The 24048-nt window shown below is 36.8% G+C and overlaps 1 protein-coding gene across 1 annotated transcript in view; it reads right to left on the bottom strand.

Annotated features, from left to right (window-relative positions):
• The window catches only part of LOC150090716 (protein white-like), a 106208-nt gene that overhangs the window by 13514 nt on the left and 68646 nt on the right, over window positions 1-24048 (bottom strand). The window contains exon 6 of the mRNA XM_090370106.1: window positions 7019-7121. Coding sequence (XP_090226232.1) covers window positions 7019-7121 — 103 coding nt within the window. The remainder of the gene's footprint in view (window positions 1-7018; window positions 7122-24048) is intronic.

Here is a 24048-nt window from a genome sequence, read left to right as displayed (position 1 = left end):
CGTATCAAGTTATGTATTAATTAATTATGTTACGTTTGTAATCTAAGTCATTATATGTATTTAGTTAAAAAGTACAATTTAATTGACAATGAAGTTTAACAAGATTAATAGATTTTACTGATTAATTGAAAATATTATATTATATACTGTACTATACTATACTAAGCTTACGCTATCTAGTTTGGGATATAACGTTGTATCGTATAACAATGGCGGCAAGTTATGAAAAGTAAATCTACGGACACTTAAGTATTAATTAATTTCCAAATCTTGCTCAATTCAGAATAAACTAAGGATCCTGACTAGGTCTATAAGCTACTAATAGAAAATAATTTAATATAACAATTGGTCAATAAAGTGGCTAAATATGGCTAAAAACTTCTCGTTCAGTGGAGCTGCAACTTGTAACACGTGGATTTGATACCCTTACTGATACTAAGTAATACCTACAAAATCTCTATCTATCTAAGTTAAACTTTAAACTAAGTATCATAACTAGGAATATAAAGCTACTCTAGAAAATAAGTTAATATGCCAATTTAAGCTAATAAAACAGAAAAAACTTCTCTATTCCAGGAGCAGTAAAAACTTTGCCTGCCCAAGGCTACTCTCGTTCTCCCAAAAGCATAATATGTATTATTGCTGCATAACTGGTAAATAGAGCAGTGTTATTATTACATTTAAGTATATTAGTTTAGCATAGTATTCACAATTATATTTTTGAATTTAAAAGTAAATTAAGCCCCAGACTAGAAGCAGCAAAGCAATGGGCTCAAATTAGCAGGAATGCTGTGGCTTGGGGAAGAACTGAAGGTGGTGATTCTCCTATGAATCACAGCCTAAAGAAATGTGCAACTTGTGAAATGCAGACCTTTCTGGAACAGGACATGATACAGCCAAGGGCTTTGTGTGTGTGTTTGGTGCAGAGAGTATGAAAAAATTAGATGCCAACTCAGCATTCTGATGGGTATTTTTGAGAGCTTGAAGTGTAGGATGGATGCTCTTGAAGAAACTAAAGTGGGGATAATCACGCTCTTAGCTATGCAACTCAATGCCTGAACTGACATTTGTGCATCAGGCAAATCCCCCATCACCAATCCCCAATGCAGACTGTGGTCCCACAGAAGGTATTTATTGTCAGTGACTCTATTGTCAGGGGAGTGGAAAATATATTGTGCAAAAAGGATAGGTTGAACAGGACCAGAGTATGATTGCTAGGAGCAAAATCAGATGACATTATAATTGTAGAGCAGATATCACCTTTTATGGGCATACACTGTTGTATACACTGACACTAACATTGAGAAGAAGACAAGGCCAGCAGAACATGGTAAGCCTAGTATGCAGGGCATAGGAGCACCAACATCTGTGGGTGCAAAATTCACAATTTTTATTATAATAATATTTAATAAAAGTATCTCAGTTAAAGTCAGTAAATAATGACTTTAATCTCAATATAGAAACATAAACTATTATTGGATTGTTTAGTGAAATAGTGCCCTATGTCTATTCACAGCTTAGGCACATGCATAAATTGTAAGACTTGTGCATATTTTTAATATTAGATTCCTCTGTAAATAGCTTTCAATAAAAAACTTGAAATCATAAAAAATCTGTGTTTCTTAGTGAAATTAAATATTTACTTATAATTAATTAATGCTTTTTAAAAAAACACTGTATTTTCAGTTTGGGAAATATTTTGTTTATTAAGTACTATTAATTAAAAATATTTAATTTGTTGATTAAGCACTATTAAAATTTGTTGATTAAAAATAATTGATTTAGCATTAGCAGAGGCATATGATGCAAGAAAGCAAGCTTATGCAGCATCAGCCAAAAAAAAAAAAAAAAAACTTCCACTTCACCCCTCCATTCTTTCAAAATACCTGTCCAGCTGAGCCTTAAATTTATTTAGGCAATCAACTTCCACAACAAGGGATGGAAGTCTGTTCCACCAACCAACTACCCGCTGGCTAAAGGCAAATTTCCGCACATCTGTCCTACATCTGTCTTTCCTCAATTTGAAGTTATGCCCTCTCAGGTGATTATTCTGAGCAAGAGGAAGAATCCCATCAGCATTGAGCATGCTCAAACCATTCAAGGCTTTATACACCTCTATCAGATCACCTTGCCGGTGCCTAGTCTCTAGACACTGTAATTTGCAAAATTTAGGCCTTTCTTCGTACAGCAACCCTTTGTTCCATTCACTAATCATGTTGCCCTTCTCTGTACTCGTTCCAGCAGCTCTACATCTTTCTTGAAATGAGGCCTCCAGACCTGTATACAATACTCAAGGTGTGGCCTGACCTTATACAAGGGAATAATCACCTTATCCCTGCTAGAAAAATTCCTGTATATCATTGACAAGACACCATGAGCTATTGTTGAGCGATTTGTTGATTAAGCACATGTGAAAACTTAAATTCGTGAATACTTTTTTTAAAAATCACACTTTATATTTTAATCTGGGAAAATATTCTTTTGTTCATTAAGCACTATTAAAAATAATTAATTTGTTGATTAAAAATAATTAATTTGTTTATTCAGCACTAATGTGAAAACTTAAATTCATGAATACTTTTTAAAAACACTCAATTGGGGAAATATTATTTTGTTCATTAAACAATATTAATTAAAAATAATTATGTTCAAATTACATTCTAAAAACCGCTAATTAAGCACTATTGCTGAGAGAAAAGTGGAGGAGAAATTGTTGAAGTTAAACATAAGGAAGGCACCTGGGGTCGATGGGATCCATCCAGTTATATTAAAGGAGGCAGCAAATGAAGTAAACAAACCCTTAGACATAATTATGGAAGCTTTCTTGGACTCAGGGGAAGTCCCCTTGGACTGGAGATGTGCAAATGTGTCTCTAATTCACAAAGAGGATCAAAGGGTGACATGGGTAATTACAGCCCTGTTAGTCTAACTTCTGTCCCAGGGAAAATAATGGAGTCACTGGTTAAGGAAACGATGCAGGATCATCTAGACAAGACTTCGGTTATATTTCAGACACAGCATTGGTTTGTTAAGGGGAAGTCTTGTCTGACAAATATGATTGGATACTATGATGTGAGGTCACAAAAGAATTGGATGCAAAAATAATTTTGATATCATATACTTGGATTTAGGAAAGCTTTTGATACTGTGGCACATGGAAGACTACTATACAAATTGGAGCAGTATAGCATTAATTTGCTACAGTGGATAAAAGGTGGTTGAGTGGGAGAACACAGAGAGTGGTTATCAATGGACACTGCTCTTCATGGACTAATGTTATTAGTGGAGTCCCCCAGGGTTCGGTGTTGGGCCTATTGTTGTTTTCAGTATTTATCAACGATATTGATGAAGGTATATCAGGATTAATGTCTAAGTTTGCAGACAATATGAAGGTTGGCAGGGTTGTTAATGACAGTAATGACAGTATGCTACTGCAACAGGATTTGGAAAAGTTGAGCAGATGGGCTGAGAGGTGGCAACTGAAGTTTAACATTGACAAATGGAAAGTACTATGTATCGGTAACAGTAACCCTAGAGTAACGTACCAAATGGGTGGTACTATACTCAGTATAGTGGAGAATGAAAAGGACCTGGAGGTAATTGTGCAGTCAGATATGAAGTTTTCTGAGCAGTGCAAAAAAATCTACAAGAGTTGTTCATGGTGTCTTGTCAATGATATACAGGAATTTTGCTAGCAGGGATAAGGGGGTGATTGTCCCCTTGTATAAGGCAATGGCTAAGCCACACCTTGAGTACTGTATACAGGTCTGGAGGTCTCATTTTAGGAATGATGTAAAGCTGCTGGAACAAGTACAGAGAAGGGCAACGGGTTTCGTGAGTGGAACAAAGAGTTGGTGCTACCAAGAAAGGCTTAAGTTCTGTAAATTGCAGTTTCTGGAGACTAGGCACCTGCAACACATGTAGGGTCCTGAGCTGGATATCATCATTCTTCTTTTTCTTGGTGATTTCTTTCTTTTTTCTCTCTCTCTCTCTCTCTCTCTCTCAGGGTAGCTTGGGAAGTTTTTTTGGCTGGTGCAACATAAGCCTCAGGCTTCCTTGCACCATATGGCTAATAATAATAATAATAATAATAATAATTGAGGTGTATAAGGCCTTGAATGGATTGAGTAAGCTCAACGCTAATGGAATTCTGACTATCACTCAGATTACTCACCTGAGGGGGCATAAATTCAAATTTAGGAAAGATAATTGTAGATTAGATGTGCGGAAATTCGCCTTTAGCCAGCAGGTGGTTGATACTTGGAACAATCTTCCATCTGTTGTAGTGAAGGTCAGCAACTTAAATAAGTTCAAGGTATAACTAGACAAATATTTGGAGTGAATGGATGGGTGAAATGGGAAGGGTGTTTTTGTTTGGCTAATTCTATATAAGCTTGCTTTCTTGCACCATATCCCCTACTAATGCTAATGCTATTAAAATAATTAATTTAAAAAAATTGTTTTCAACTTACTTTCTAATTCCATTCATTTAGCACTATTAATTTTTTTTAAAAAACTGTGTTCAAAGTACATTCTAATACCATATTTTGAGTTTCGTGAGTAAATGTCTCACAAGCCCAATGTTTAGGGCACTTATCTGTAAAGTATACAGATGTCAGTTTGAATCTCACCAAAATTACTTCTATGAAAAAATCCTGTGGTGCCACCCACTAGCAAATTTTAAAGGATAATGAGAGACAAAATCGGTTCAAACTTCCGACAAACAAGTGGCATCCTAGCTAGCGTGGATGGCAACAATTAAAATCAGTTCAAATGGCCAGTACCCCTCTACTGCAATATTAAAGCACGTAAAGTGAGGATGTAAATAAAATTAATCAAAAATATATTTTAATTTCTATTTATTTAAAACTGTATTATTCATTACAATCTCCAAGGGCACCTAATACAATTCTGCATAGGGATGCCAAAAACCCTAGCATCAGACCTGGTAGAAGATCTGCAGACTTTCTTAACAAGTACAGGGCAATGTTGAGAAAAAGTTTTGAGTTACAGTTAAATTAAAGTGTATGCAATTCTGGCTAGACAAGATAGGAGAGAGTATATAATGAGAGCCTTGTCAATCAGTTTCGCCCTGAAGAGATTGTGCAGGGCTCATGGGGTTTAATTTTTCACAGCATGGTTTATGCTTGTTAGCAGGAGAGCCTGCTTCTACAGGGATGGAATACATTTAAATAGAAAGGGTGCAAGGATATTTGCTGATGCTATCGAGGAAGTGTTAGGTGGTTCGAAAAACTGCTAACTTGGGGGGATATATGTATCCTCCCAAGCTGTATAGGGGACATATACTAACAGATTAACAATAGCCAAAGATAGAGGTGATAGAAAAAAAATGAAGCAGCCTGAAAAGGAAGGTGTCATGAATTTTAAGACCTGCTATAAGTCATAATAAAACAAGTAAATATATGAACTGTGTTAAGATAACTAAGAGTAAGAACAGGTAACAGTATACTTGAATGTACATCAATGTTATGAACATAGTAAATAAATTTGATTTTTTGAATTTGCAGTGTTGGTCAAGTCTTCAAATGCAGACATTGTGGGGGTATCAGAGATGTGGTGTCACACAGATATAAGGGATGCAGAATTTAAATATGGAAGTAAAATGTATACAGAAAGAATAGACAGGATAAGAGGGGGATGGAAGGGGAGGGGTTATGCTCCTAGTTAAGAATTGCATAAAATCTAAGGCAGTGCATCCAGTTGACATGGGTGGCCAGTGCAATGTTGAGTCAGTTTGGTGTGACATAAGTACTGGGAAAGCAAAAATTAGAGTAGTTATGTGTTATAGGCCTAATGACTCTAATGAGTACAATGAACAGCTCTACAGAGAAATAAAGTGGGCCAGTAAATCAGAATGTCTTATAATGGGGATTTTAACTTTCCATATATTGACTGGAACTCGAGGTTTGGTCACTCATATGCTAGAAATGACTTGTGGGTTTATCGGATGACTGATTTCTGTGTCCCAATGTCCACACTGAAACTGGTCATGCCACCCTCATATTATACTATGCAGTCACTTATTACTCCAGTATGGTACATCTCTTTTGGTAGACAGCATGACGAATCCACCTCTTGTCCCTATGGTGAATAACACTTGACTGGCCTGCATATCTCTGGCTCATAATTCCTCCATAGTTGGTCCACTCCTCTTGGTAGCACACAAAGTACAGCTGCATGCGAACACTGGACAAAAGTAATCATGTTTGTGTTGGGGTTTTTAAAAAAATAATATATTAACATGTTCTTATTATTAATTACATAAAATATTAATTATTAATTAATTAAAAGTATCAATTATATTAATACTTTTACTTATTATTGAAAATATGATTAGTGTAATGTAATTTACATATATAATTCAATTAATAACATATTATTATTCATAAAAAATATATTATCAATTAACACCATATTATTTAAAAGTCAGAACTAAATTATAATTAAGAAATATAAAGCTTCTAACAAAATCTATAAAAACTCTATCTACATCATAGAACAACTTTGTGAGTTAACATCTGAAAACAATTTTATTTTTACAGATAACACTATGGGTGATCCAAAGAAAAATCTGGTAAATTTTCTGAAAACTACACGAAAAATATAAATTTATTAAAGAACTCAAAAATGAAGAGATTTCTTAAATTAAATCAACTGCTATTCAAATAACAGTTAAATAAGTGAAGTGTTACACAGTATGATAAAAAATAATCTATAATAATAATAATTAATATTATTATAAAAACTATCAATAGAATAAAATTATAAACTATCAATAGATCTTCAATACCATAATGATTCATTAGCTGACAAAATATTGGATATTTTGGCAGTGTTTAAAAAAAATTATCAGAGAGAAGAATATAAAATGGTGAAATGGAGTGAAATAATTGAGGTTATATCTTCAATGGGAACGAATTGACAAAGAAGAAAATTCCTACTATTATTACTAAACAATGTCAAATTTTTCTATAAAATTGAATATTGAAAAACATACCTTAATACGGTGGCAAGATTCTTCTTCTCTACCAGGAATAACTGATAAAATCTGGATGAAGTAATCTGAAGGACTATAGTTTGAAGGGCACGAAAATCCTAGACTAAGAATAAAAATCATAAATTACTATTTTAAGCTTATTATTATTAATTACATAAAAATTGTGGATTTTAAACATTATGTCATACATTGTATTATTCCTTATATTAAGACAGATAATAAAAGGAAGCAAATATATTTTTCCTCAGCAAAAAAATCTGAGTCAAAATCACAATTTGTCTTATTGCTGAAAAGTAACTATCCAATTCTGTCTTGGACTTTGTTTGTCAGGCTCTCTATCTCAACTATCCTGGGAGGCAACTTATTCCAATGATTAACAAAACACAGTGCAAATGTGAACGTCATGAGATCTAATCTTCTGTTGCTTCCCAAAATATTATATTTGTGTCCTCTTATTCTAGTTTCACTTGCAAATGCAAAAACATCCCCCCTCATTTATTCTGCTTATTCCTTTAAGTGCCTTAAACATCTCTGTCTGACCATCCTTGAGGTGTCTATTCTCCAGCCTCTGCAGTTCACATCTTCTAGACATTCCTCATAAGGACAACCCCTAAGCATTTTCAACCAATCTAGTTACTCTTCTTTTTATCCTCTCTAAAAGTTCTATGTCCTTTTTTTAGATGAGACCTCCAGACCTGAATACAATATTCCAAATGTGGCCTCACAATAATTTTATAAAGATGAATAATAGCATCCATCTACATGCTACAGATCACTGACAGCATATCCTGAGCCTTCCTGGCCACCTGTTTATACTGCAAGAAAAATTCATACATGCTTGTCAGAACTCTTAAATCTTTCTCATCTCAAACCAACTTTAATTTCATGTTGCCTAGTCTGTAGATCATTTCTGGATTTCTTATCCCAAATGATAAAACCTTACATTTAGCAGGATTAAATTTCAGTAGCCATCTTTTGTACCATGTATGTAACCAATCTAAGTCACTCCAAAACAGCAAAGCTTGATCCCGATTATTTATCATCCTACATACCTTTAAATCATTAGCAAACTTTGATAGCTTTTCCAGAATACCTTCATCAATATCACTGAGGAAAATAAAAAAAAACTGCATGTGTACCCTATATGCCCAAAAGTTATGTGAAAACATCTTTGGCAAAAATCAAAACAGTTTCAAAATCGAACAGCTAAAACCGAAATTATGACCAATTGAGTGAGTTTTTTGGGATGGGCCTTGAGCACGTTGAGTCTCTCACTTTCGCTGATAACCTTATCTTGATAGTGAATGCTGACACAAGAGCTGGCCTGGAAACTCATGCTAACAGAGCCCTTTCAAAGCTAAAGAAGTGGGCAGCTACTCATTGGATAGTCATCTTTGGCAAGAAAACTAAATCAATATTGCTTAAAGGAACACTGCAGCTAACTAAACCACCAGTCATTAAAATAGCAATATTTCAGTAAAGCTCTATCCAGAAGTCAAGTATTTGGGAATACATGTACTTATTAATATGAAGCTCACCTTTCACTCTCATCTAAAGTTCCTGGCTGACAAGATTAACGTATGACATGCTCTGCTGTGATTACCCAGATTAGTTGAGTGGACTGGGACATCGAGCGTTGGACCTTGATGTTAATTTACAAATCTATTTTCATCCCCATCATCTCCAATGATGCAGTTGTCTGGTGCACCAGGGCTACACTCTCACGAAATTGCAGTAAACTAAACTCCATCCAGAGAACAATGGTACTTACAGTTACCAGAGCGTGCCCAACAGTTAGCACCACTGCACTCCAGGTCTTTGCAGGCTGCCTGCTCCTCTACTTGGAAGCCATCCACAGAGGTCTCTTTCAATGCTTGGAGAGGGGCATTCCAACAACAATAGCTGATATTACAGCTGATACCCTTGACCTCACAAGTGATCCTGAGTATGAAAAGAAGAAAATCACCAAAAATCTTACCAGAATCTGGCAAGAGAGTTGGGAAAACTCTGGCAAGGGTATCATTACCAGGAAATTCATCCCATCAATTGCATTTACTAGTCTGAAGTCTCCTCCCTGGTATCCACCAGGCCTACAAATTACCTTCTTCCTTATGGCACATGGGCCTTTCAAGCTCAAACTGACAATGCTGCAGATTGAAAATATTACCCTCTATGTACATGTGTTCCCTGTCTATGGTGGCCCCTAGGCATATGTCTATCTCCACGTAATGTCTCTGTGAAGGAATACAGAATATCTGTAAAATGGGCCTGACATAGTATTAATGTATGTATTGTTGTTATTTGGTTTTTAGGAACATTAGCAACTAAGGCCATATTGCTCTGGGATATGCGGTGGTCATTCCCTGACCTTTCCGCATCCTCCGTATTTGGTGGTGAAGGGCTCGAACCCCGGTCTAATCAAGAAGCGTGTGCTATGCCACCAGGGAGCAGCTGTCCCACGAAGAGCTGATTCCTCGTGCCCATCCGGCAGCATGTGGAGCTGGGCCTGTTCCAGTAGTCTGTGCTATAGCACAAAGTCTTACATCCACTACTCGGGGTGCCCAATCCTGAGTACTAGCAAAAAACAAAATAAATAAATAAAAAAAAATAATAAAAATATAAAAAATAATAATAAATATATAAAGAATATAAAAACCACAGACTATGGGTGAGGAAAAAAATCAAACTATGGGTAAGGTGGGGGAAAAAAAAGGAATTTCCCTCAATGTACATGTGGAGATGAATAATGTTGGGACCACATCATGTCTACTTGTCCTACATATGAAGACCCCCAACTCAGGTTCATCATCATCATCAGCCATTTTCAATCCGCTGCAAGATGAAGGTCTCTCCAAAAACTTTCCAGTTCCTTCTGTTTTGTGCAATGGCCATCCATTTACTACCCATGAACTCTTGAATTTCATCTGTCCATCTCTGTTGTTGTTTTCCAGGTTTTCTTTTAGTTCCTCTTGGGTACCATTCTGTTATTTTCTTAGTCCATCTGTCACCATGTCTTTGAGCTATGTGTCTTGCACAAGTCCATTTCAGTTCTTTAGCTTTGATAAGAATGTCCTTTACTTGTGTTTGCTGCCTAATCCATTTCCTAATATAATTCGTTCCATTCTTTGCTGTGTAGTTTTCAGCTTCTCTTCAATTCTATTGGTCATTGCCCAAGTTTCACTTCCATAAGTCATGGTGGGGAGTATACATTGGTTCATTATTTTACATTTCAGACAAATTGGGATATTGCTCTTCAGTATATGACTATATTTCGTGAATGCTATCCATCCGAAATTTATTCTTCTCTTGAATTCCAGCCATTTATCATTTTTACAGCTAATGACTTGTCCAAGATAAGCATATGAATCACCTTTTCAATTTCTACTCCTTCAACAATTATATTCCTTTCTGTGGACACTTGTTCATCATTACTTTTGTTTTAGTATTAGTATTAGTAACAGCCGCATGGTGCAAGAAAGCCTATGGCTTATGCTGCACCAGCCAAAAAAAAAAAAAATCCGAACAAAACAATGATAAAAACAAAAAAAAAAAAAAATAAATAGATAAAAAAAATAAATAACTAATTAATAATAATTAATAAATAAAAAAATAAAATAAAAAATAAATAAAAAGGAAATTAAACCTATCATCCTATGCGCTTCCCTTACCCGAAAGTACTATCCAGATGACCTTTGAATTTCCCCAAACTGTCGCCCTCCATCACCCACGAAGGCAACTTATTCCAGTAATTTATAACTCGCTGGCTAAAATAAAACTTCCTGCAGTCCAATCTAAACATTTCCCCCCATAACTTGAATTTATGTCCCCTAGTTCTAGCATCATTCACAATCTTGAAAATTTTGTCCTCATTCATTTTACTGATGCCTCTCAGAGCCTTAAACACCTCAATCAAATCTCCTCTAAGGTGTCTAGTTTCCAAACTCTGCAACCCACATATTCGAAGTCTTTCATCATAAGGACGCCCTTTTGCCGATCTCACCAGGCGAGTTACCCTTCTTTGCACCCTTTCAAGAAGCTCGATGTCTTTCTTTAGGTGCGGTCTCCATACTTGAACACAGTATTCCAAGTGTGGTCTAACATAAGCCTTATGTAATGGGATTATCACGTTCCTATCTCTACTTGCAAAAGTTCGATAGATCATCGATAGGACACCATGGGCCTTCCTTGCAACCTGTTTACAATGATCAGAGAATTTCATGTCTGACCGTATCTTAACACCCAAGTCCCTTTCCTCCAGTACTGGGTTTAGTTGAACTCCACCAAGTGAATAAGTTATTTTGGGATTACTGTTTCCCAGGTGTAATACCTTACACTTTGTTGGATTAAAGCACAGCTGCCATTTTTCTGACCATTCCTGAAATCTATCTAGGTCTCTCTGAAGAAGCTCAGCTTGACAGTGATCATTAACTACTCTACCAATTTTAACATCATCTGCAAATTTAGACATCACGCCCTCTATCCCTTCATCAATGTCGTTTATGAAAATTAAAACAGTGGTCCTAATACTGATCCTTGGGGAACCCCACTTCTTACATCAACCCAATCTGAGGAATAGCCATTTATCACAACCCTCTGCCTCCTGCCCTGAAGCCATCCTTCTATCCATCTAAGGATTTTCCCAGTGATTCCAACCTGTTCCAGCTTATAAAGCAACCGCTCATGTGGGACTGAGTCAAAAGCTGTGCTGAAATCTAAATAAACAATGTCGAAATTATTCCCTAAATCCAGCTCATGAGTGACCCTTTCGAAATAGCGAACCAGATTTGTTAAACATGATTTTCCCTTTACAAAACCATGCTGAGTATCCTTGATAATTTCAATTCGATCCAAATGATCCTGAATTCCACCCTTGATCATTGCCTCCATGATTTTCCCTACTACTGAAGTCAGACTGACAGGTCGATAATTTCCAACTTCACTTTTAGAGCCACCCTTATGTATGGGAGATACATTTGCACTTTTCCAATCCAAGGGAATCTCCCTAGAGTCTAGTGATGCTCGCATAATTAGCCTCAATGGTTCAATGCACTCGCTTGCCGCCTCTCTTAAGATTATAGGGTATATTCCATCAACTTCAGGAGCCTTACTGGTCTGTAGGCTCGAAAGAGTTTTCATTAAATAATCTTGCGAAATTTCAATATCATTAATTAGATATTTTTTAACTTTGCTCCCACAATTTCCCATTGCCACAAAAGGCTTTTCATTTGTAAATATCGATGCAAAATAATTGTTGAGTTCATCTGCAACGGCAGCTGGTGTATTTATTACTATCCCATTTCCCTTATGTAAAGGTCCGATCTGGTTTGTCCTGCTCTTCTTGGCATTTATATATGTGAAGAATTCTTTATCCCCCCTCTTTGCTCTGTTTGCTAGTGATTTCTCATAAACTGCCTTTGCCTGTCGAACCTTTTCTGTGGCTCTATTACACATCACCTTGTAGCTGTTATAGGCTTCAGTACTTTTTATTGCTCTGTAACCTTTCCATGCAACCTTTTTCTGCTCAAGTAATGTGGCAACTTCACTATTCATCCAACTTGGAACCCTTCTCGTGGAGTATTTTTTTAATGGTATATACGCATTCAAGGCATCTGTGATTAATGTTTTAAAAGCGTACCACAGTTCAATTGTATTCATTCTCTGCGCGATATCTACCCAGTTAATAGAGGCCATGTAGTACCTTAAGGCATCGTAATTTACTTTTCTGAAATTAAAACTCATTCCTTTGCCTTTAACTACTGCTACCTCTCTCGTCATCATCCACCGTAGAACTACGTGATCACTTCCTGCTACTGGTTCCTCTACTGTCAGCCCTGTTATGTCATCTGATTCATGTGTGATGATGAGGTCTACGATATTCTTATCTCTAATACTTTCCCTGACATGCTGATACAAATAACAGTCATCTAGTTGATTTAAAAATTTTGTTCCCCATGTCGAGTTTCCTTCCCATTTACTCCAATCAATTAGAGGCAAATTGAAATCACCCATAATAAGACATTGATGCTTACTTGCCCATTCCATTTGCATGTAGAGGCTTTTGTCATAATCTTCACAATCATCTGGTCTGTAGATTACTCCTACTCGCATTTTACCTTTGTTTCCAACTATCTCACACCATACAGACTCTATACTAGCATGTGAAATGTCTGAATCCGGGAAAGCTGTCATCGCACACGTTTTAACCATATAATCATCTTTTGTGCAAAATCCTTACTAAGTCTGCATAACTGATTAAGGTTTTTCTCTAATTTTTCAGGATCATGATTTATAATCACAATGTCATCTGCAAATCGTAAATGGTTTAGATACTCTCCATTCACATTGACTCCTTTTTGCGACCAGTGCAATGGAATAGAGAGGGATAGCATTAGCATTAGTAGAGGCATATGATGCAAGAAAGCAGCTTATGCAGCATCAGCCAAAAAAAAAAAAAAAAAATGCTCCCATTTCACCCCTCTGATCAATCCAAATACCTGTCCAGCTCAGCCTTAAATTTATTTAGGCTATCAACTTCTTCAGAAGTAATCTTCTGAAAGCTTCCTCAAGGGCAGCAGTAAACAACTTTGGAGATAATGTGTCTCCTTATCAAACTCCTTTCTTAGTTTTAAATTTGCTACTGCGTTTGTCTAGTCTAATAAAGGAGGTAGCATTCTTATAAATTTTCTTCAAAATCATAATGTATGGGGTGTCTATGCCTTGTCTTTCCAATGCCTGAAACATTGTCTTATGCTGTATGGAGTCAAATGCCTTTTCATTATCCAGAAATGCGAGGCATAATGGTATTTTATATTCATTTGCTTTCTCCATTAGCTGTGATATTACGTGAAAGTGATCCATAGTTGAGAATCCTGTCCTAAAGCCAGCTTGCTCTATCAGTTGATTCTCATCAAGTATTCTTTCTAATCTGTTAGTGATAATCTTGTGAAAAACTTGTAGATGTGGGACAAGCTAATTGGTCTATAATTTCCAATTTCTGATTTCTCTCCTTTCTTATGCAGCAAAATTATGATTACATTATTCCACTTCTTGGGGGATATGCCTTTTCTAATGTATTTTGTGAAGAGTCTTGCCAGTTTCTGTGTCATGTCTCTTTTTCCTAATTTTAATGACTCTACAATAACTTCATCTTCTCCCAAGGCTTTCTGATTCTTCATTTTCTTTAATGCATGTTCTATCTCATCAGGAAGGATATCAGGTACGTTGTATGTGTTGCAAATTTTTGATCCATCTTCCCCACTGCTGGCATCATTTCCTTGCTCCTTATATAATACTTTATAGTAGGCTTCCACTATCTGAATTATGCCTTCTCTGCTATTTATAAGTAAACCATCATTATTCTTCAGATTCAATATCATTTGTCTTTCTGATTTACTGCTCGTGGCTGCTGATTTAAGTCCTTTGTTTTCCCTTATGCTTGTTCTACTTTTCTTGTGTTAAATCATCTTATGTCCTCTCTCAGTCTCTTTCTAATGGCTTTGCATAACTCAGTATACTCAATTTTGTCGTTGTCAGTGTTTATCTTGCTCTTTGTTTGTCATTCTTGGTTCATCATCACAAATATTTCTTGACTAACATTTCTTTCTTTGGATTTCTTTTTACCTATAGGTTTCTCAGGTTTTATCACTTTCAAAAATTTGTTGTATTCCTCATCGATATCTTTGTCCTGAAAAGTCTGCAGAAGCTCAAACTTGTTCTTAAGTTCTAGTACATACTGTTTTTTCTCCTCTTCTATTATCTCAAAGATCTTTGTATTATTTACTCGAGCCAGTTTTTTCATTTCTTTTCTTACATCTATATCAAATATGCACGATACCATTTTGCGATAACTTCCAACATTTACCTTGTTCCTTTACCATTGATACGCACTGTATTTCCTGATGTTGATATCAATGGGGTTCTTGTGTATAATAGCTGTAGAGGATCACTTAAGAACACTATTTCAGAGCTATCCAAGTTGAATGGCTTTGTCTACCCAGAAATCACAATAGATTAGTCATTCTTTGATTATAGTGACAGGGAAATTAGTCTATTAGGCTAATATATCCATTGTATTTTGTCTTCCAGCTGAAATTAGAGAAATTTGTGAATGATCAGTAAAATATTTACAATACAAATGCTCTATTTTGTAATTAATATTAACAAATCAAAATATCTAAAAGAAAAAGCAAAGATTAGTAACTTTTACAGAAATTATGTCATTTGCCTCATTTCAGTCTCGCATTTTCTTGTTACCACATTACTTCAGTCTGCTACTTACTAATGTTGATTTGGTAAAGTAACGTCATTTAAGAAGTGACATAATTTACGTTATTTCTGCCGTGTTTTTGTGACAAATTGGTTTTACTTCAGTCTGCAATTTAGTAGGTGCCACCAAAGATGTTTTCATATAAAAAAGGTGGGGTTACTCTGCTCACCAGATTAGTACCCTCTGAAGAAAGTCCATTAATTAACACCCTTTGTCCCCTTCCATTAAGCCAGCCCCTGATACAGTCCACTTAAGGATCTTCCCATTAACTTTAGCATGCTCTAGTTTGTACAGCAGTCTCTCATACAGTTACTGAATCAAAAGCTTTACTAAAATCTAGGTACACAATACTGAGTGTTTCCATTACCTAAATGCATTATGACTTCATCATTGTAAGTAGGATTGTGCATTGCAGGGTCATATCAATAATAAAATTACTTGATGCAACTGATTGAACTTTATTAAAATAAATATACAAATTTCACTGGAGTTTTTACATTAGTAATGAGAAACTGCAACTTCCTGCCAGGGACTTGTACATATCCCTTATTACAACTACCATATTAGATGTTTACTGCTCCCTGGCAGATAGTTGCAGTCTCTCATTACTAATGAAAAATTCCCATACCTTTGCTTACTGATAATGTTAAGTACTACATATGCCAATACTTTTTTAAACTACAGAAGCGAACAGATGAACATGACCACCACACCAGAAGGAAGAACATACAACAAAGCAACATAACCTAGCACTCCATCACTGAGAACCACAGGTTTAAACAACAAGGAAGCAAGGGTTCTCAGTGGGTCTTACCACCAGGAAAGATGTGACTTTATGGAAGCTTATCACATTCAGAGAAACTTTGTAAATACTGTGAACAGAAACATCTGGAAAGTGACCATCTCTCCAGCATGGCTCACCCTGTTTCAGAAAAGACAAAATCACATAAGAGATAGGGCTCCAGTGAATAAACAAGCCAGCCTCAAATCACTTGTAAGCTTGCCTGTAAACAAACAGACAAGCTCACCCATCATGCAGTCAACACAGTACAACCACAATGGCCTTCCAGGGCCTTTTCTCTTCCCCTCCCAAATTATTGGGTTGGCTAGCAGCAAAGCAAAGGCTACTAAGTGGCCCTTGGGCATCATTCATTTAGAACAACAGAACTGAATTCCAGCACCTCTTCTCAGATGATCTGGGTTCAACATTTCATTAACTTTTTCTTTCTTTTTTTACCACAGAAAGAAACACAATCCTCCAAAATATATGGTTATTTAATGTACTTGTTAAATTTATTAAATGAGTTAAATTATGATCACCAAAGACACTGTAGTGTGTTTTTTGACAAAGAAATATGTAAAATAATTCTGGCATAGTTCAAAATTCATCCACCGGTTAAAGAGAAGACAAAAAAACCTAAACAAATTTGCACCCACACTATCGTCTATTGCTGTAATGGCTATTAGGTGAAATTCAGAAGGATGAATCATCCTTCTGAATTTCACCACATATGAAATAGAATTTTTTATTCCAGAATGGCTGTTTGACACTTCACATATTTAGAGAAAACAATATTCATTGTAACAAATCAATCTTCATTAAGTTGCCTGTTTCAAATACAGTATCTTATTCAAGTGCAGGTAAATTGGAAAATTAATCAAAAGTCAGAGTATACAAGGCAGAATTACAGTAAATATACTGATGCCAATATTGACCAATATTGACCAATACTAAATCAAAGCCAAAGCCACATAGTAATCAGTATATTTATGAGAGACGCAAAGAGATCACCAGAGTCAAAGTAGACCTTACGAAGTGTGGCTATCCCATCGACGTCCTTGACAGGTGTGATCTACAGGCACGCGACAATGTGACGACCAACAGCAATGCCAACAGTGACGAGTCATCCACGAGGGCATTTATCCCATACTACCCCAACCTGTCACAACAGATCGGTAGAATCCTAAAATCATATGGGATAAAATGCATCCAACTCCCAGGCAAGAAACTGCGTTCTCTTATCTCCAACGTAAAAACACCCGTCCCCACTCTTCTACAGAGCGGTTTGGTCTATCGCATCTCTTGCCGTGACTGCACCAGCTGCTACTTTGGAGAGACTGGACGTCGACTTGAGAAACGTCTCTCAGAACATAAAAGGGCGATCCGTTTGGCAGATGTAGAACACTCAGCTATCGCCGAGCATGTCTGGACAACCCGCCACGACATCGACCCACACAGTGATGTCGTGGTTGTGGACAGGTCCCACCATTACCTAAAGCACACCTGGTTGGAATCGTTAAATATAAAATGCTCGGATGCCTCTTTGAATAGGAACAGTGGTTGCCAAGTTAACCCCATCACAGAGGCAGTAATTCTATCCATAGATAAACGCTGGCCATGTCACCACCATATGTCACAGCCACAAACATCAACAAACAATTAACCACGCGCCTCACGCACCATCCTGGCAGTGCACATCTCTATTCCAACTGCCATTCATGTATTCAATCTGAAGAAGGCTGCCTCCCAGCCGAAAGCTTATTAATTGTAATTCTAGTTTAGTTTGCTCTGAGAAACAAAATAAAAATTTTCGTAATCAGTGAAAGTCAACATGGATCTCAAAGCCCATATAAATGGATCCCAAAACCCAATTCAGTAGTACCACATTTCAAATATATAACATGTTTATACAGAAAAATACATATCACAAACACTGCCAAAAACTGGGGAAAGGCAAAATTTTCATAACTTCTGGAAAGCTGGAAAACTAGAAATTTAGAAAGTATAGAATAATGCAGAGCTGTGTTAAGACAGCAGCCTGCAAATGAGAGCATGCAGGAACCAGCTCTAAGGGGCATCAAAATAAATTTTATTAGATCAAACTTTATGTGTAATGGGGCAACTATTCTCTGTTACCTTTCAAAATGAATACAGTATTACTTAGACCTTTTCATGCAGGTGAGAGGATTGGCATTTTCTTGTTTGTATCCAGGTAATTAAAAGTATTTATATATATACACTGGAATATTATACATTGCTAGGAAGGTACTTACAGTGATAAACAATTAGTTAAATGGTAAGAGACAAAGGGTGATGATAAATGGCTATTGCTCAAAGTGCACTGGGATTGTCAGTGGCACATCACAAGGTTCTATTTAATACCCTTATTTTTTCTGATATTTTAATGATGATGAAGGAATAATGAGTTTGATTTCAAAGTCTGCTGATGAGACAAAGGTTGGGAGGATGTAAACAAGAGTAATGAAGGTATGCTGCTGCAAGAAGACCAAGTTAAATTATTCAGTTGGTCTTAAAAAATGACAGTTAAAATAATATTTGATAAATGAAAGGATTTACAACTGGGTAATAGTAATCCTAGATCAGCACTCAGCAAACCTTTTTCCCTCAACAGACACCTGTTGCCACTTGAACCCACAAAAAAAAAAAAAAAAAAAAAAAAATAATATATATATATATGGATCTAATGGAAAAAGGATAGCAAAGAGAAATAGGATGCATTATTGGCATAAAAAAATGAGAGAGAGAGAGAGAGAAAAAGAGACCAGGTTTTTAAGACTGAAAAGTTTCAGTAAACTATATAATGGAATTATCTTTTTTTGAAGTAGTAAAAGTTGGAGAGTTCAACCCAAGAAATGAGTTAATATGAAAATTTATATATAGGAAACTGAATGTCGATACATACAATTTTCAAAATAATTTTTTATCCTCTTACAGGTAGCAAGCAATACACTAGAGAACATGTATTTAAATTAAGGAAGGGTAAGTACAGACTGGATATGAAAATTTTCTTGAATATGAAAATAATTGCAAGATATTTCCATATGCAGACATCTGTATTGCTCACTGAGTAAGCAGGGAAGCACCCAAGGGCACATCTTGTAGCACTCTTTTAAATGATGGATGGAATACAACATTTCTAAAACCATGTTTAAGCTTGCAACAATAACCCTGGATGTGTGTTGGCATCTATTAAGAAATAAGGGATTAGAGTAGCATTATTATTTTTGTATCTCTTAGTTTTGTGTGTTATTTTTAAACTAAATTTATAGAAAAATCTTGCCTCACACCAGAGGTTGTTGTTATTTGGTTTTTAGGAGCATTAGCAACTAAGGCCATATTGCTCCGGGATATGCGGTGGTCATTCCCTGACCTTTCCGCATCCTCCGTATTTGGTGGTGACGGACTCGAACCCCGGTCTAATCAAGAAGCATGTGTTACGCACTGCTGCTCCTTCCCACCTGGCTAAGGAGGCGCCCTCTCACACCAGAGGAGAAAAGCAATGGGCTCAAATTAGCAGAAATGCTTCGGTTGTGGGGAATTGCAGAGGGCAGTTCTTCTACAAATCAGGATTATATTATGTGCTCCACTTGTTCCCTCTTTGCAAACATAACATGTAACAGAACATGATAAAAGAAGATGATATAGCCAAAGGGGATGCCTTTGTATTTTACGTTGCAAAAGAGCATGAGGAGATTAAGCACAAATTCGGCATTCTGATGGGCTTATATGACGGCCCTTGAAGGATTAAAAAGAGAAACCCACAGCATTGGCCTAGGCACTCAGCTGCCTGGCCCAATGCTAGGGCCTATGCACCAGCATCAAATCCACAATGACATTCTCCACAGCAAAGATACTTGGTCTCACAGGAAGTAGCTATAGTTGGTGAATTGGCCATTAGGGAAACTGGAAACATGTTGTGCAAAAAGAGCAAATGGAAAAGGACCAGAGTATATCTGATAGAGGCTAAAGTTGTTGATATTGTAGAGCAGCTACCATCTTTTAAGGGAACAAAAGGTATTTTTTTCACCTTTTGTCAAAAGGTGATTTAAGCAATGAAGTTTAACATTGACAAATGTGAAGTACTACATATGGGTAGCAATAACCCCAGAGTAATGTGTCAACTAAGTAGTACTACACTGACAGTGGTAGAGAATGAAAAAGAAACTGGGGGTAACTGTGCAGGCAGATATGAAGTTTTCTGAGCAGTGCAGATGGTCTGCAGGAGAAGCTCATAGTGTCCTGTCAATGATATACAGGAATTTTTCTAGCAGGGATAAGGAGGTGATTATCTCCTTGTACAAGGCAATGGTCAGGCCACACCTTGAGTACTGTATACAGGTCTGGAGGCCTCATTTTAAGAAGGATGTAGAGCTGTTGGAACGAGTACAGAGAAGAGCAACAAGATTAGTGGATGGAACAAAGGGTTGCTCTTACGAAGAAAGGCTTAAGTTTTGCAGATTACAGTGTTTGGAGACTAGGCAACCACGAGGTGATCTGATTGAGGTGTATAAAGCCTTGAATGGTTTGAGCATACTCAATGTTGATGGGATTCTTCCTCTTGCTCAGAATAATCACCTGAGATGGTATAAATTCAGATTGAGGAAAGAGAGTTGTAGGATAAATGTGCGGAAGTTTGCCTTTAGCCAGCGGGTAGTTGATTGGTGGAACAGACTTCCATCTTTTGTTGGAAGTTGATAATCTAAATAAATTTAAGGCTGAGCTGGACAGGTATTTGGAACGAATTGAGGGGTGAAATCGGATTTTTTTTTTTTTTTTTTTTTTTGGCTGATGGTGCATGGAAGCTTGCTTTCTTGCATCATATGCCTCTGCTAATGCTAAAGCATTGGTCCCTATCACTGTTTTCACAAAGGCTAGTTTTCTTTTTTTGGAAGACTACTTACTCTTCTACAGTCTATGAATGAACACAATTTTTCTTCCTCTTTCTTCTAACTGCAGATCGTTCCTTCTGGAATTCCACAGCAAAATATATTGCATATTGTTTTGCTGCTCTTAACTCTTTTAATAATCTTTTCAATATAACTTTTCTTCGACTGTATAATTTTTTCTTTTGGTGGCCAGTACTTCAGTCCTATTTATTTCCTAATTTTTCCATGTATTTATTTCTGGTGCCCTAGAATTTATCATGTTTTGAGAAAACTAAATCAAAACCAAACTGCCTGTCCAATCATAGTGCCAAAGTGAAGTCATGTGATTTTCTCATAAATAACTTGTCAGATTGTGTATATTTTTGTCTAGTTAGGCCTTTAGCAGTTTTTGCTGCCATAAATGCAACTTCTAGTCGAAGAAAGGATGACACATGCTGCTGTTTACAAAAATTTACTTTGTAACTAATGTAATGCACTTAACAAATAGTAGCCACATTCCCCTCCAGATGTAGCATTCCACTGATCTTTCACTGCATCTCTGGCTGAGGGGAAAAACTGAGTGTCTAACATAATTAGTCTTTGATGAGTCCTGTTTTCACAAAAATTAGTCTGCAACTGAACACTGAACATATCAAAGCAAAGATACAGCTAATTTTTAGCTAATTTCCCCTCTTGGAAATAAGGTAGTAGGATGTACAATAGATATAAGTACACACACTTTTTCCTGGTTCAATAGGAAATTTCTAGTTCTTTGAACACTATTTTTTTTTCATAATTTGTTTTGGAGGATACGATTATACCTGCAGTATATCCAAAACTGTGGTATGAAGAGATTTGTTATTTCAAGGTCACACTGTACAATCAAACCATGAGTATGCAAAGTAGTTACCTGTGATCTGGAAACTTTCAAAACTTCAACTGCAAATAAACAAATCAGTGAATGGCAAAGCCATGAACTGCAAGATTTTCCTATATAGTAATATTAAGTTGGTGATATCTGCAAATAAACAAATCAGTGAATGGCAAAGCCATGAACTGCAATATGATTTTTTCCTATATAATAATATTAAGTTGGTGATATATTATTATTATTATTATTATTATTCATCATTCTACTCTTCCGTTTGGCACAGGTTGAGTCCCTATTTAGACCTCATCCTCCATTGTTGTCAATTTCATGAATCTTGCATCATCTGTTAATAACTCTGAAAGCCTGTGTTTTCCTTTAGGCATTGGAGCCATTCTCTTTTGGGTCTTCCTGATGGTCTCTTATCTCCAATTCTTCCTGTCAGTACTACATTAGGCAGCCTGTGTTGTTTCATCTGGTTCACATGTCCAAACCACTGAAGTTGTGTTTTGTAGATCTGCTCTATTATTCTGCATTCAAAATTTAGATCTCTCCTTACTTGTTCATTAGTTTTATGTTCTCTCCAATTTGTTTTATTGATTTTCCTTAGACATCTCATTTCAAATGACATTATTTTTGCCTTTCTTTCTTATTTATTCTTTGGTCCTTGGGGTTGTCACAGACATTCTCTCAGATATGCCAGACAAGCTGTACTTGCTACCTGGGAGTCTAAAACGCTGATGGAACTGATATTCGGGTGACACTCAAGTTAAGTGGACCCAATTTCGGCGAAGTCCGGACGGTCTGTGACAGCCAAATCCTCTGCTTTCACCTTCACGATGGTGGGACTGTTAGTAATCCTGGGTATAACCTCCATGCACAAGCACATGGTGGGCGACCACCCAGGTGTGAACCAACGTAAGCAGGGGTCGAGGTGTGGCGCCCACACCACATGGAGGAATGCCGCCCCTCTATATTACCAGGCAGTACTAGGTGGTAGATGACTCTCATCAACCGGTGAAATACCACCACTTTGCTTATTGGAGGCTTGAAGTGGTGGAACCCATGTTTAGTCTCTAGAGCTAAGTTCCGGTCAACCCTTCCCTATCTCTTCCATCATGCAGTATGATTGATGACTTTTGAGATTATGATGAACGTTGTGGCGAGATCCAATATTCCTTACATTTCGAGGGTACAGCTCTAAAACGGTTTTCGCAGGCCGGCCGCTAGTTAGTACACCGGACCGAACCTATTGGTAACTCTCTAGGAGGCTTCCAGATCAGCTAGTGTATAATCTTGCTACCTCTACTCTGCCAGATAGTGACTGGAGGGAGTCCGAGTAGTGTGTATGCGGGGAGCATTGTCGAGGCCACATTATGTCAAGGATCTGGGTATATTCTTACCACATGTACGCCATATCCAAAAATTTCATTACTTCATACAGCATGTCCCACCCACTTTTTCTTACTATTGAATACACCATGAATTGTCAAACTAATAAAACAAGCTTATCTGCGAAAAGATCTAAACCTCCCAAGGACTTCCTAATTCATTTCACAAATATACGTGGTCTCAATTCTAATCTCAACAATGTCCATTTCCACTTGCAGTCTGCCAAACCACATGTACTTTTTCTGACAGAATCTCAGTTATCGGTTGATTCAACTACTGCTCATCTGAGATGCCCAAATTATTCGCTGTATGATTCCTTTCGCCTCAAAGGTGGTACTTGTGCATATGTCCGTTCTGATATTCCCTGTCAAAGACTTGGCAATTTGGAATCTCCTCTCTTTGATCTTCTCTGGCTTAAAATCTCTCTCTCTACCTCATTGTGTCAAATTCATCTGTTGTCTCTACCGTTCTCCCAACTCCACTAATCACTTGGAGCTCTTTGACTTCCTCTCGTTGCAACTTGACTTTCTTCAGTCCAACTTTCCTAACAGTGATGTAATTTTCCTTGGTGATTTTAATGTTCACAACTTCAGCTGGCTTCGGTTTTCTAGTCACACCGACACAGCAGGTTGAGATGCTGAGGCTTTTGCAATTACTAATGACCTAGCACAGATTGTTCATTTACCTACAAGAATACCGGACAATCCGAATCATACAGCCAATACGCTTGATCTTTTTCTCACAAACAACCTTCTAAGTACATGGTCGAAGTGAGAGGGCCTTTAGGCACTTCAGATCACAACTTGGTGATTGTCTCTTCTCCAATGGAACCTTTAT

Source organism: Mastigoproctus giganteus, chromosome 1 (genome assembly GCF_048544385.1).
Source record: "Mastigoproctus giganteus isolate SK-2022 chromosome 1, ASM4854438v1, whole genome shotgun sequence".
Classification (NCBI taxonomy): domain Eukaryota; kingdom Metazoa; phylum Arthropoda; class Arachnida; order Uropygi; family Thelyphonidae; genus Mastigoproctus; species Mastigoproctus giganteus.
Note: the sequence above shows the minus strand (reverse complement) of the source record. Positions and strands in the feature narration are given on the sequence as shown.